This window comes from Myiozetetes cayanensis, unplaced genomic scaffold (genome assembly GCF_022539395.1).
Source record: "Myiozetetes cayanensis isolate MyiCay16 unplaced genomic scaffold, myiCay2020 scf6-25, whole genome shotgun sequence".
In the NCBI taxonomy this organism is placed as follows: Eukaryota; Metazoa; Chordata; class Aves; order Passeriformes; family Tyrannidae; genus Myiozetetes; species Myiozetetes cayanensis.
In genome coordinates, this window is record NW_026087853.1 from 33,831,843 (window position 1) to 33,844,900 (window position 13,058).

At 38.2% G+C, this 13,058-nt stretch overlaps 1 protein-coding gene across 9 annotated transcripts in view; it reads left to right on the top strand.

Annotated features, from left to right (window-relative positions):
• PCNX1 (pecanex 1) overlaps positions 1 to 13,058 on the top strand; it is an 89,567-nt gene that overhangs the window by 5,063 nt on the left and 71,446 nt on the right. For 8 of the 9 annotated variants that reach the window (XM_050336192.1, XM_050336195.1, XM_050336194.1 and 5 more), the window contains exons 2-4: positions 3,056 to 3,264; positions 9,362 to 9,467; positions 12,582 to 12,627. In XM_050336192.1, the coding sequence (XP_050192149.1) occupies positions 3,056 to 3,264; positions 9,362 to 9,467; positions 12,582 to 12,627 (361 nt within the window). Of the gene's footprint in view, positions 1 to 3,055; positions 3,265 to 5,018; positions 5,076 to 9,361; positions 9,468 to 12,581; positions 12,628 to 13,058 lie in introns of those variants that run through there. The other variant, XM_050336201.1, reaches the window with a different exon arrangement.

A 13,058-nucleotide genomic window follows, 5' to 3' on the forward strand; every position in this document is an offset into this window, starting at 1 on the left:
TAGCTGCAAATGTATAGGACCTAGGTTTGTATTCCAGTTTTGAAGATGGTATTGTGCAGCATGCTGGTGAGAGACCTGTCTCTCCTCAAATGTGGTAAAATGCTAACCATGTCTTAAAATGCTAATCTTACTTTAGCTCGCCTTGGCTTGTGGTTTGAAGACCCCAAATGGAAGTTGAACTCTTCTAAGTTTGGCAAAGAAAAATGGACAAGGCACCAGTGGTTTAGGTTAGGTTGCAGCAAGTCTTCCCTTTGAGGCTGGACTGCAAACAAATTACTGGTACCCTGGGTGGCAGTGCTGTACCATGGCCTGAGACTTAGTGTGAAGTATGATCATACAACAGAGTCAACTAGGCATGCTAGAATTTGTATTCCCACAGTATGTACCCTATCCAGACATGAGTAGCTACTAATGAGTATGAAGAATGAAAACTAGTGAGTTAATTTACCTTATTTTTAGCTTTTTGCAATCCTGTGAAAATGGGATGTGAGGAAAAAAACACCCTTTAATTCTTTATTGGGTTTGCTGCAAGTTACATGAGGTGTTTTGCCTTTTTTCCCCCCACTTGTTTCTTAAAACTTTCCTTTGCAGAACAGGATGTGTAGATTTTGCTTTCCGTAAGATAAATTGGATACACTGTGTGACCTCACTACTGACAAAATTTAAGAGTTCTCTAGACAGATAAGTACAGACATGTCTTTTATAGACTAATTCTATTTTTTGTTATCCATTGTTAGACTGACTCTTCTGGTAATGACTTCTATACAGTAGGTACTCGTAAGGAGCAGGGTAGTTGAAGTTGTGTGGGTGATTGGGCAGCAGACGTGCTTAGCAGGTACAGGAAGCTCATGAGTTTTGCCAGAGTTAACGGATATTTCCTTGCCTGCAGGGAACCGATTGTCTCTGAAGTTTTTGGAAGTGGAAACATGGCGTTTTTTAAGGAAACGCTTGTAGCATTGCTCCAGGGGTTGTAAGGAGACCTTAAGCATCATCTTGGCTTCTCTTTGCTTACTGATGCTGGTTTTTAGTAGCTTTGTTTCCTCTTCCTCCTCCTGAGGTAGTGCTTGGGAAGTGATACGTGTAATATGGTGTTGTTCAGCTCAGCATGCAAAATCTAAGTCAGCATACCTGAGCTGAGTTTGCCTGGCCTACTTCAAATGTTGTATTAGGTGTTGACTTAACTTGTTTTGGGGGAAAAGGTAGGTTTAATTTGATCTCTTTAGCAAAAGAATCCTTATAAATAACCTGCCTCCTGATTGATTCCAGATTCAGTTATTTATATTTGTTTGACTTCAGGAATGTTATATTGATTATTTGGCTTTGTTTACGGCCAGAAAGTGAGAGCAGCCAGATTAAGAATTGGTTTTGTTCTAAAGTCAGCAGTCAATACAATACTTAGAAATATTTATTCTTTTGTTCCCTTTATTAGTACAGTATTTTGTATTTGGAGATCTCTTTAAGCATTTTTCTTTGACAAACTCATTGCTTGTGTGGCAAGCACTCCCTGTATTTCTAGGACTAATAAGCTCTTGAATATGTGGAAATATTAATATTGTAATCAGATCTCTTTTAAATTACTAAAGCTGGTTTTATGTGCAGAATAGAGAGGGCTCTCTGTCTTGTTCTCTAGTAATTTTCCCCTTCTGATTCCGCAAGATGTGCATGAGGCTTTGATCACCATGAAGACTCTTCTCTTGTGATGGTCTGTATAGGGAGGGAGATTGGAAGTCTTCTTAGGCTTGGAGGTCTAAAAAGACTGTTCATTTGTTCTAATCATCTACTAAATAATTGTTCATGCTGAATATCAGATGTTGGTTAATTCTGATTGTCATATATCTGTGTGTTTTTGAAGGTATATCTCAAACTACACCATCAGTGGGGTAAAGGATAGTGATGCAATGAACACACACTTTCGCTTCTGTAAGGGAAATGGTCTATTTTTGGATGAATACTAAGAGTTAATATCTCGTTTAGTGACTGGTGACTGCCTAGTGAAATAGCAAAATTAAAAATATGGATAAAAGATAAATTAGAAGGATGAAAGCCTTGAAGTGAAATCTGAAGTTTAACTAGTACTCTGAACATTGCTTTTAAATAGCTGTTAGGCTGTACTTAATCAATATCTTTTGCTGAAGGGATTGATCTGTAAAATCCCTATGTACCTCAGCAAAAGCTACATGAGAAGTCTTAACTCGGAATGGAATTTCAAAAGCTGAATTCAAGACTGAGGTTTTTTATGTGGCTTCTGGCCACCTTTGACACAACTGAAAAATTCTCTTCAGAACATGAATTGGCTGCCTTTTTCCATGGGCATGTAATGATCTAACACAAATAATCTTTGCAGCCTTTGGTCTTGCAGGTTATTGAGGGCTGCTGCTCTATGTGTGAGTCACAAATGTAAACAGCCTCTTTTTTTTTTTTTTTTTTTTGTATGCAGCTAGGAAAAAGTTTGGCTTTTGTGACTGATCGGTATCTTGTCATGCAGGAGTAGCTGTTGGAAGCTGACAAGCGAAGACAAAACATCTCTGTTCGTTATCTAAGCAGATTTTCTCCCATCCAACCATGCTGTCCGACTTGCAACAGTTTTTCAAAAATGGACTTGGTGCTGTGTGCTGGCCCTGAAATAAGATCACATCCTGTGCTTGGTTTAGTTTCCAAGTTGCTTGAAATCTTCCCATCTCTTTTTATTCACAACAACTAAGCAGAAATACTGCGTGCCATGCAAAAAGATCATGCTAGCACTGAGTTTCCTAGTTAGGTCTTGTATTCCAATAGTCTGTGAAAAGAGAGTGAGAGTTGAACTTGGTTCTCAGACTTCAGTGTCACAGGTTTATTTAGGATGCTGCTGTGGCACTTTGGTATCTTGAAGTCAAGCTGTTCCTTTTTTCTGTGTTGCTAGACTTCTAACATTCTTCACACAAAATCAGACTAGATGGTGTAATTTTCAGTATGATCAGTGTTTTCTCCATGAAAGAAAGTGTGAGACTCTAGCTAGGGTATTCTTATGGATGTTTGACCTTGTGTTCATTAACTCTTTCTTACTTTTTTTTGAAAGGCTCTTCCTTCTTCCATGATGATAGTAGCTGTCTACTGCCCGGTGATAGCAGCTCTCTTTATCGTTTTGAAGATGGTGAATTACCGTTTGCACAGGGCACTGGATGAGGGAGAAATTGTGGAGAGGAATGCCAGTGAGCATATGGATAGAGGTGCAAAAACAGAACAAAGCAATGTTTCAGCCAAGAGGAAAGACAGCAATGGGCCCAGGTAAGGTGTCTGCTGATGTTTGTGTACTGCTTCAAATGATAAACAGTCCTGCCTTCATCAGATGTGTAACTGGATGGTGGTTGAGATGAACACTGAGAAATATAGATACAGACCTCTGTAGTTCTGAAAGACTGTTTTAAGTCTGGTCTTTAAAAGCAGACTGATTTATTTATTAGGTTTGAAATGATGTATTCCTGTTAATTTCCTGATTCCTCTCCCAGAGGCATTCCAGAACAATATTGAATGTGCTGGAAGCACTGAAACAATAGCGTGGAAAATCTGTGCTGATTAGGTCACTAAAAACTTCACACAGCTAGTACAAGTAATCTTATTTCAGCAGTAGATGTAGTTCTAAAAATCTAACTGTCGAAGACCACGTACTGCTTGCTAATCTTTTATCACTAGGAGGAGTGTCTGATTGGGTTTCAATTTTAGTTTTTAAAAAGCAGGAGTCAGATACAATGCTTGACTCTAGCTATAGTCTTTCTTCAGAAGAACACTGTCCTATGAATTAGTAAATTCTGGAATTGCTCAGCTCAGTAATGAAGATAATGATTCTGTCAATAGGAGGTGATTCCTTTCCACAGATCTCTGCTGTTGCCAGCATAAAAAAACCCAGAGGTTTTGCTCCTCTGACCAGACTATTTGGAGAAAGAAGAGCAAAAGATGACTCATCAACAAGGCCAGCCTAACCAGTCTGATCAGACTGTGGATGTGTTACGAGCTTTATTATCGAAGTCTCTGCCTACCTCCAGATAACTGAGGCCATCTTCAAAGTTAAACTGTATGAAATAAATCGACCTTGAATTGTGAGCTTTTAAGGAAGACCTTTCTCTTGTCTGTGGGTTTCTGGTACTAGTAGCCGTGAATAGTTTTCAAAGTGAGGAGTATGCCGTCCTGACTCTTAAAAGGTTGTGTGTGTCTTACTAATAAAAACCAAACCTGTAACTTCTAAATGGAGACATGTGAACTGTGAGGAAATGTAGTTGAAAGAAACCTCTTGAGTCTGTTTATTAGGATGCTTAAAGAAAGGAAGTGTTAAACTACTGCTCTTGAAAATGCTCAGCCTAGAAGCAAAAGGACTTCATGTGTGCATATAGGGTAGCATCTTATGAGATGGGTCCTGGGTTCTTCTCTGTCTGCTCTCAGCTCAGGTATTGTTAGCAAAAACGGTGTCTTAGATTCCTCTAAAGTTGATATACAGTAACTTCTTGTATCAATCTTTTATAACCTGCCCCTTTTTCCATGTTGTGTTTGGCAACAGAACCTGCTGATTTAATTTGTGACTGTTTAGAGCACCATATACCTTATCAAAACTGTGCTGAGCTACTTTGGCAGACTGTTTCCCTAATTGTATATTAATGCTTACTGTGCTTAATAAAATTCATTGAAGTAAACAGTGGTCTGTTCTGTTTCAATGCAGGGTTGCTAATGCATGTTTTAGGTGTGATCTTTAGATGTTTTGTCTCTGAGTGGTTTTTGGTGGGTTTGGGTTTTGGTTTTTCTTGGGGTTTTTTCCATGTAGCTTTTGCTTCCAAAACAGTAGCCCAAACTTGGCAAGGGAATTTCTACTAGAGTTGTGAATTACTTCTGGATGTTTCAGTTCTGTTTTGTCTAGGGAGCAGTTGACATGGGACAAGTTACTACATTATAAGCGTTGTGAGCTCAGAAGTAGAGGTTAGTTTGATGCTGTGTGTCCTGCTTGCCAACTAAAGTTTCATTAACTTTTATATGATCCTTGTTCCCACTTTCAGGTCTCTTAACTAGAACTGGGAACAAGGTCAATGCAGAAATTACGGAGTTACTTTTTGGTAAGTGGGATGTACAGTATATACTAATCTTTGCCTGGAAGCTTACAAGAACTCTGGGGTAACATTCAAACTAGTAGATGGGATGTAGAGTGAGTGTTTAATATTGAGCTGTAACCTTCTTAAGTTTAAATTGGAACACTAATAAAAAAACAAACCTGTCTGGGAAGAGAGTGTGTATGTAGGGTTTTCTTTTTAAACTCCAGTCTCTTTGCAGAAGGTGGATATAGGGGAGATCTAAGCAGACATACTGTCTTTAGTATTTACATTATCAGAATATTTGTTTTGATAGTTTAGGCTACAGCATGTGATACCAAATAAATATGTATATAGTATAGTTTGCAAAGCCATCCTAGAGCTTTTGCCCTGTCACGCACACATTCCCTGAGACCACATAATGGTATTTTTGAAGGATTAAGCAATAGTCTGGTTTCTGTTCCAAAGTCATGTTTGGGATTCTGTTAGCTTCTAAGAACTGCTGTTCTTTCTTTCTGAAGATGTTTATCTGTGAAGTGGTGCTTTCACATATCTTGACAACTTGTGTGTTGTCATCTGTAGGCTTACTCAAACTGCTCATTTATCTTCAGTTCGCACAGGTTTGTGAATAGGATTGAACTAAAGGTTTCTAATCTTTCCATGAAACTTTAGCATGTTTAAGCAAAGAACAACTTACTGTTCCTTTAGAAATGCCTTGTTTATTTTTTTTTTGGCTGTGCTCATTATAAAGCTGAAATTCTCTAGATATTTTTGGAAGAAACTAGTTTTAATTTAGAGATGGGAATATGAGTTCCCTTCTTCTGTAGCTTCTAGTGCATTTGCTGTTTTCATACTTCAGGTGTTAGTAATACTTCTATGAGGTTTTGTGAAAGCAAGTAGCGAGGATACAGGTTCCTGGTTTCATAGAAAAGGTGGAAGAAACAGTGCAAGCATAATCTTTGTTGGGTATCAGTGGACCCACATAGATACTTGAAAACATTTCAATCAGTCTTGACTTTTGGGTATATGATTATGGCGTCTCTTTTGTATCAGTGACTTCTGTGGTTCAAAGTACCATCAAGTGTTAATCTGATGACACTGGTGTTCCTGATCTCCATTAGCATGGGGGAGCTGTAATCAAGATGCTACGTGAATTTCACATGTACCTCTGGACAGCTGGACAATGTTGTGTCTTTGAGATATATACAGTCTACTTAAACAAGTATGAGCAAGAGAAATAAAATTTAAAAAATGTTATCTCAAGAACTCTTGCCCTACCTTTGCTGTTTATTCTTGCAGTTTTCTGTGGCTGGCAGACTGGTTTTTGAATTTGGAGTTGGTTTGCATTTTTGACTAGTGATTCAAACTTGAAAGGAAACTTCTTTTAATACTTCAAGCTGTTGTGACCTAGCATTTGCAGTACATGCTCTGGTCCTTCTGTGTTTTGAGAGCAACCTCCTAACTGGTTATCCTGCTATTTGAGTTGGAAATTAAGGACAGAAAAAGGTGTTCAAAAGAAAGTAATAAAATTCTTCCTCTGCTTTGTCCAGAAGTCAAAATTGCTTATTCCAAATTCTCTTTCAAAGTTCTGGTCTGAATATCAAATTCCTTCAGTCAATCAGCCTAAGTAAGATTTTAAGCTCTTGAATTCATGTAGACTTACACCCTCTTCAGATGTCTGGTTAGTCTCTGACATGCTAATGTAATGTACCTGCAGATAGCAATTTTATTTAGGAGAGTTACTAATAACTAGAAATACTACTTATATATAAATACTAGAAATACTAGTAATATAGTGATCTTTGAATGCCTCTTGCTCAGCAGTCTCTATTGCAGGTAGCTGGACATAATTTTTTCAGTCTTCTCAATTTGGGTGGTAACTTCACTGCAGTTATTTTACTTGCAAGCTGAGAAATGGTAGCACTTGCTCTAAGGTATGAGGTTGGCAAACTGTAAGAAACTGATTGTAGAACTTCATAGCAGAAGGGAATGGCCACAGTGGTAGCATCAAATAGCTCCTAGAGGACTTTGTGCTGTTATAGTCCAGATACTTAGGCATTCAATGGTTAGTCCTAGGAATATGTATTACCTGCTTTTTCCTGTGGACGTTATTCTTTGTTGTTTGTTACTAACTTTTGTTAATCCATTATCTTGTGTGTGTCACAGAAAATAGAAGCTGTGAGTACAGTGACAGTGTTGGATTGTGGTGTTGCTTATGTTGGTATCTGTTGGTTCAGTTTGAGACAAAATTACTTCCTTCTGCCCTGGCTAACTACCCAGTTCTGTGCATGAGAGCTTATTTGCAATGGCTTATTTTTCTGCTTCATAGGATGTACTTTAATAACATACAGTGTTCTCAATGAATTATTCAAGCAAGAAAGGGATTTTGTCTTTTTGTGAAAGGCATTCTTTGTTATATCTTCTGTTGTCGTTGTAAGGCATGTTGAACTTAAACACTGAGAATTTTTCAGTTTAGTCTTTAATTTCATGTTATGTCCTTATGTATTCTTAAAATATTTACCTAAGGAATACTTTGGCTAAAGCTGGTGGTAATTATTGGAGCTAATTCTGTATCTTGTTTTATTCATTTTCCTTACCTGCCTCTAGCATAATTGATAATACCAGGTCAGAGAGGACTCTATAAACAGCCATCATTAAGAGCATGCCTATGTCTCATTGCTGAGCTGTACCAAAATGGTGGCTTTTCACTTTTTTATTTTGCTGGAGTTAGACCATAGTTGTTCTGCTAACTAATAGCTGGTTGTCTTTTAAGTTAACTTATTTTTACTGAAATAATAAATTCCTGACTTCAAACAGTCTTTTTTGTAATCTCTTTGATGTAGGAAGATTCACAGGCTTCTTACATGATCTAGAATGATTCCCAAGGTTGTACCTTTTTGCTTCTCTGAGATAACAACAACTTGAAATGTCATGCTGCAGAATGAATCATGTCTCAGGTTCTTTAGTCTACAGACAGTTTGTTTATAATATCCTAGATTGATGGCTGTATATTACAAAAGTGATTAGAATTGTAGAATATGCTGAGTTTGAAGGGACCCATGAGGATCGTGGAGTCAACTCCTGGCCCTGGGCAGGACACCCCAGTAGGTGTTGGTCTTATTGCATGAGACTTTCTTGTAAGACTAGCTATCTATTAAGTAAACCCTGCAGTGCTTCTGTCCTTTTCTGTCCCCTTCTCCAGAGGGGCTTCGTCTTTAGTTTCTTCGGTCCAGCCAGAGAAGTATTGTGCGTATGTACTTTCTCCAGCAAAATGTTGGAGTGGGCTTATCACAGGTCAGAATCATTCGTTGTTGGGAGGCAGTTGTTAATCTTTGGGATGAAGCAGAGAGGGTCAGTGTCAAATTACTCTGCAGTTACTTATGTTGAGAAGTTTCCTGTATCAAGATCTTTGAAGAGAACTGCAGTGAGAGAGGAAAAGGGATACCTAATTTCTTCCTCTTTGCAGTCAACAAATGGTGCTAAGTTGTATCCCTCTGTTCTAGTCCTCAATTTACTTCACACCTCATTTGTCTTAGTGGATAGATCCAACTTGCTTTTGTTTCATATGATATCTGTCTTTCACAAACTGAATTATATTGAATTACAATTTGGTGATGTTGATCTAGAAAATACTTTCAAACCAATAGCTATTAATCCTAAGTGTGAAATCACTAGGATGTAATGATACATATGTTGTACTTGAAAATATATCTTGATAGAGCCTGTAAAGTATCTGAGGGAAAGTTATTTTTCGGTAGAAAGATGTAGTTTGCATTCCTGAGAGAGATACCATGTCCCTGTATGTCTCTGCCTGTCCAGTAACTTTTACTGACAGCGTGTGGCTTTCTTGATTAACCATCCTTGTGTTTGCTCCTAGATTCAATCTAAGGAAAAGACCAGAGTCCTTTTCCATGGTCTTTGAAAGAACTCTGTGTAGTACATTTTCTATTGATGGATTTCTGGGTATTATAGTTGGACAGGTGATCCAAAAGTTACGTGTGTGTATGTATAGACAGAGATAATTCAGTATGTCAGCATTGCAGAATGCCTCGTAGCTCCTAAGTCTTCACAGTTTGTGTTGGCTGGTGACAGTGGATTTAGGGCAGCAGCTTCTATGACACTATGTGGGGTGCTCCAGCTCTGGCTGAGCTTCCTGTGTCAGATTGGCAGTATTCATCTGAGATACTAGGATGTATTGGACCTCTTGATATTTGAAGAGGGAAAAATTGTTTTGAATTTGCATTCAGGGTAGACAAACTTAGGTTTAACTGGTAGGCTAATGTTATTTTTTTTTTCTTTTATGTTTCTCTTAGTGATCCTGGTGGAGGGATTGAGATGTCAGAGTTCATACGAGAAGCAACTCCCCCTGTTGGCTGTAGTTCACGCAATTCTTATGCTGGGATAGATCCAAACAACCAGGTGAGAATTAAAACTACTGCAGTTGTTGCTTTAGTACTGCTGGCTTTGCTATCTGTAGAGTAACTTTTCTTACTATTTTACATTTTTTTAATTGGTATTAGATTAAACCACTTACCTTTCTGTATTGAACTGCTTTATTAGGACAGCACTGCACTCTCCCAGCAGTGTTGGTCTTTCTCATCCTGTTTTGTATTTACTTTATAAATGTCTGGATTTTGTAAGGGAATCTACTGTCTCATGAGAGACAGTAGCTGTTAACTTTCTTCTGGTTTATTAAATCAGAATGGCTCAGAGCATGGTCGGATAAGGGCCCAGAACCCACTGTGGTGGGATTCCCTGGTCATTTTTGTATCCGTGAGCTCAAGCTGTATCTTCATCCTTATCTTCTAACTTAATTTTCCTCGTTACTTTTGTTTGGTCTTCATTTAGAAGCTTACTTGGTAAATTTAAGTGCTGTATTTGAGGAGGCTTCTGTTGTCTTAGATCATATCCGTTGCTGATTATCTCTTGCAGTTGTAAATGGCTTTCAGAAAGTTATTATACCTGACAGTTCAGACTCTGCAGTCAAAAATGTTAGTTTGCTCAAGTACAAAGCAAGATAAACTAGAAATGGAAAGACTAAAACGGTTTATTTTTGGATGACCTCTTCAAAATCTGCACTGTTTTGACTCTTCAACAGGGGTGGGAAGAAAGCAATAAACAGAGACTCCTGCAAGATGGAAGTACTGAAGAATGTGGCTTTATTACATTTTAATGCAACTTTATTATGCTCTAGTTGCCTTGTAATTTCACTGGGGAAGTTGTTCTGTTTCCTTATTATGTCTGCCAGGTTTATGCATTCAACTTCCATAGCGTTGGATGTGTTCCTTCTTTTTGTCTTATGATGTATTACTGGTCATGGCATCTTTTACCAACCCTTCATGAAGACAAGTAGATTGACTGGCCATACTGTTTGGTTTTGTTGACAATGAGCAATGCAGCATCATATTAAAGATACAGAACTTATTTTTGAATGACATGGAAATCCTTGGTGTGGTATTACAATATCATGTTCTTCTAATTAGCTCTCTGAGCAGTCAGGAGATAACAAGGGGTGGTGGTATGCTAATGTTGGTGTTTCATCTGAATAATGCTCTGTTATGCAGCATAGATACTCTAAGAGATTTTTCTCCTTTGAAACAAGGAGGCATTTGGTAGTGTTCAAAGGAATGGGAAACAGTAGTCCATGTAGGAAGATAAAAACATGATCCCCAGACTAGTTCTTTGACTGGTCTTTGGAAAACAAACTATTTCAAACATATTATAACAGTTGTAATGTTAAAGCATCTGAAGAAGTTCAAGCTACTGTGAAAGAAAGTATAGTGTTCACTGTGTTTGTCCTAATAAATTAGTATTCTCTAGTCCCTTGCGATTGAATTTGTAGCATCAAAAGGGAATATGAACAGTTAGCGTCTGAGTTCTGTTCAGGTTTTTGTGTGAACTAGCTTTCCCGTGCTGATGCATTTGCATTCAGCTACAGCATTCAGCAAGGCATATTACTGAATGGGAAAAAAACCATTGAAACATGACAGAACGACTAACTGAAAGTGTGTGTGACAATGTAGTGAAGAAAATGCATTAAACAAGCTCTTAGCTGCTTTTTTGCATTATACATAACAAAACCATTGTTCCTCTGTGGTATGGCTGCAGAGTCTTCAGATTACCTGAAATTGCTGTACTTACAGAAAAGAATTAGTACAATTATGCCTTTGCCCCAGAGTCATTTGAATTAGTGATTTTTGAAAAACAGCATCCCAGTAAGTTTGTATGTATATCTGTATCTATCTGTCTATATATATCTGAAAGTCAAATGGCCATCATTTTTATGTATCTTGGGTTCAGATTTTGCTTTTAAGTGCTCTTCTGTATTTCTGAGTAGTTTAATTATTTGGCACATGCATTTTTTTGTGCTATTTGCAGCTCTTTGAGAGATGGTCTTGAAAACATTATTGAAGGAAAAGACTAAATTCTCTTTAGCATCTCTGCAAAATAATCTACTGTGGATTATAGGATGTATGTAGAAAGGTAGATTGCAAACCGAAATGGCTAGCTCTTTTTCGTATGAGGAGGTACATGCCTGCTGGTTTACCACTGAATGTGAAAACTAGTCTGGAAAAGTATGTATCTCTTCACGTGGAAGCAGTTTCTGGATTAAGCTTGGTGTTCACTGTGTTGAACAGGTAAGTTTTATACTAAGATAGTGTTTTCTGTAAGCATTAGATAGTGTCCAGAGCAGGGCAACCAACATGGTGAAGGGCCTGGAAGGGAAGCCGTGTGAGGAGCAGCTGAAGTCACTTGGTCTGTTCAGCCTGGAGAAGAGGAGACTGAGGGGAGACCTCATTGCAGTTACAACTTCCTCAGGAAGCGAAGAGGAGGGGCAGGCACTGATCTCTTCTCTGTGGTGACCAGTGACAGAAACCAAGGGAATGGCCTGAAGCTGTGTCAGGGAGGTTTAGGTTGGATATTAAAAAAAGGTTCTCCCTCCAGATGGTAGCTGGGCACTCGAACAGGCTTCTTAGGCAGTGGTCACAACACCAAGCATGACAGAGTTTGAGGCATTTGGACTACACTCTCAGGTACCTGGTTTGACTCTTGGGGATGGCCCTATGCAGAGCTAAGGTTTGGACTCGATGATCTTTGTGAGTCCCTTCCAACTTAGCATATTCTGTGATTTCACACAACCGTGATCACTGCATTAACCATTTGGCTTTGCAACAGTAGTTGTCATTGTGCTAGTGCACTCGTACTTTGTTGCCACATTAAGTATTTTCAAGAGAAATTCCTAGGTTAAAAACTGTTTCTCAAATCAACATAGTAAAATCTCTTAAGAACACTGGCTGAGAAACAGAATAATACTGTCATGTAGTTGGATGCATAATTACATGCCTTGTCATCATCTGTTTGCAGTGGAAACTTATTGAGTCAGAATTTTATAGCACTGTGCTATTGGATGCTTTTGTGCCTTTAAAAATCTCTCCTAGGTGTATAGGCAAATGCATGCATTGAAATATTAGGAAACAACAGTTGGTTATTTTCTTAAAATTTACAACTTTTTACGTAATTCCCTGTTTCTAGGTTGGATCTGGGTTATCTCGTCTGGGAACAGCAGCAACTATCAAAGGTGAGATTTTTAGCTACTTGTTAAATTACCTTGCAGAAGCACTTCAAATCACTACTCTTTACTATGTTGTTTCTAAATACTGTCTACCTTATCTTCAAAACTTTTTTTTTTTGTGAGATAAGTGCAGCATTTACTAATTGGGAGAAGTCTTCCTTGGACTTGCCAATACTTGGACTCCTCACAAGGAGAGGATATTACGGAGTCCATGTTCTGTTTCATGTGTAATGACAAGTTTTTCCTTTGCTTGTAAATGCAGAGCTAAGGAGTTGGTTTGGCTGGACTTTTCCCTAGCATTTTTCAAGTCACTGCAACCAACCACTCTTCTGGTATTGTATTTCAATGACATAATTATTTCTGATTGCTTTGCATCTAGCAGAACTATTGTCCAGGGTAGCCCTTGTGAACTCCTCTAGATGAAAAGATAAATTTTT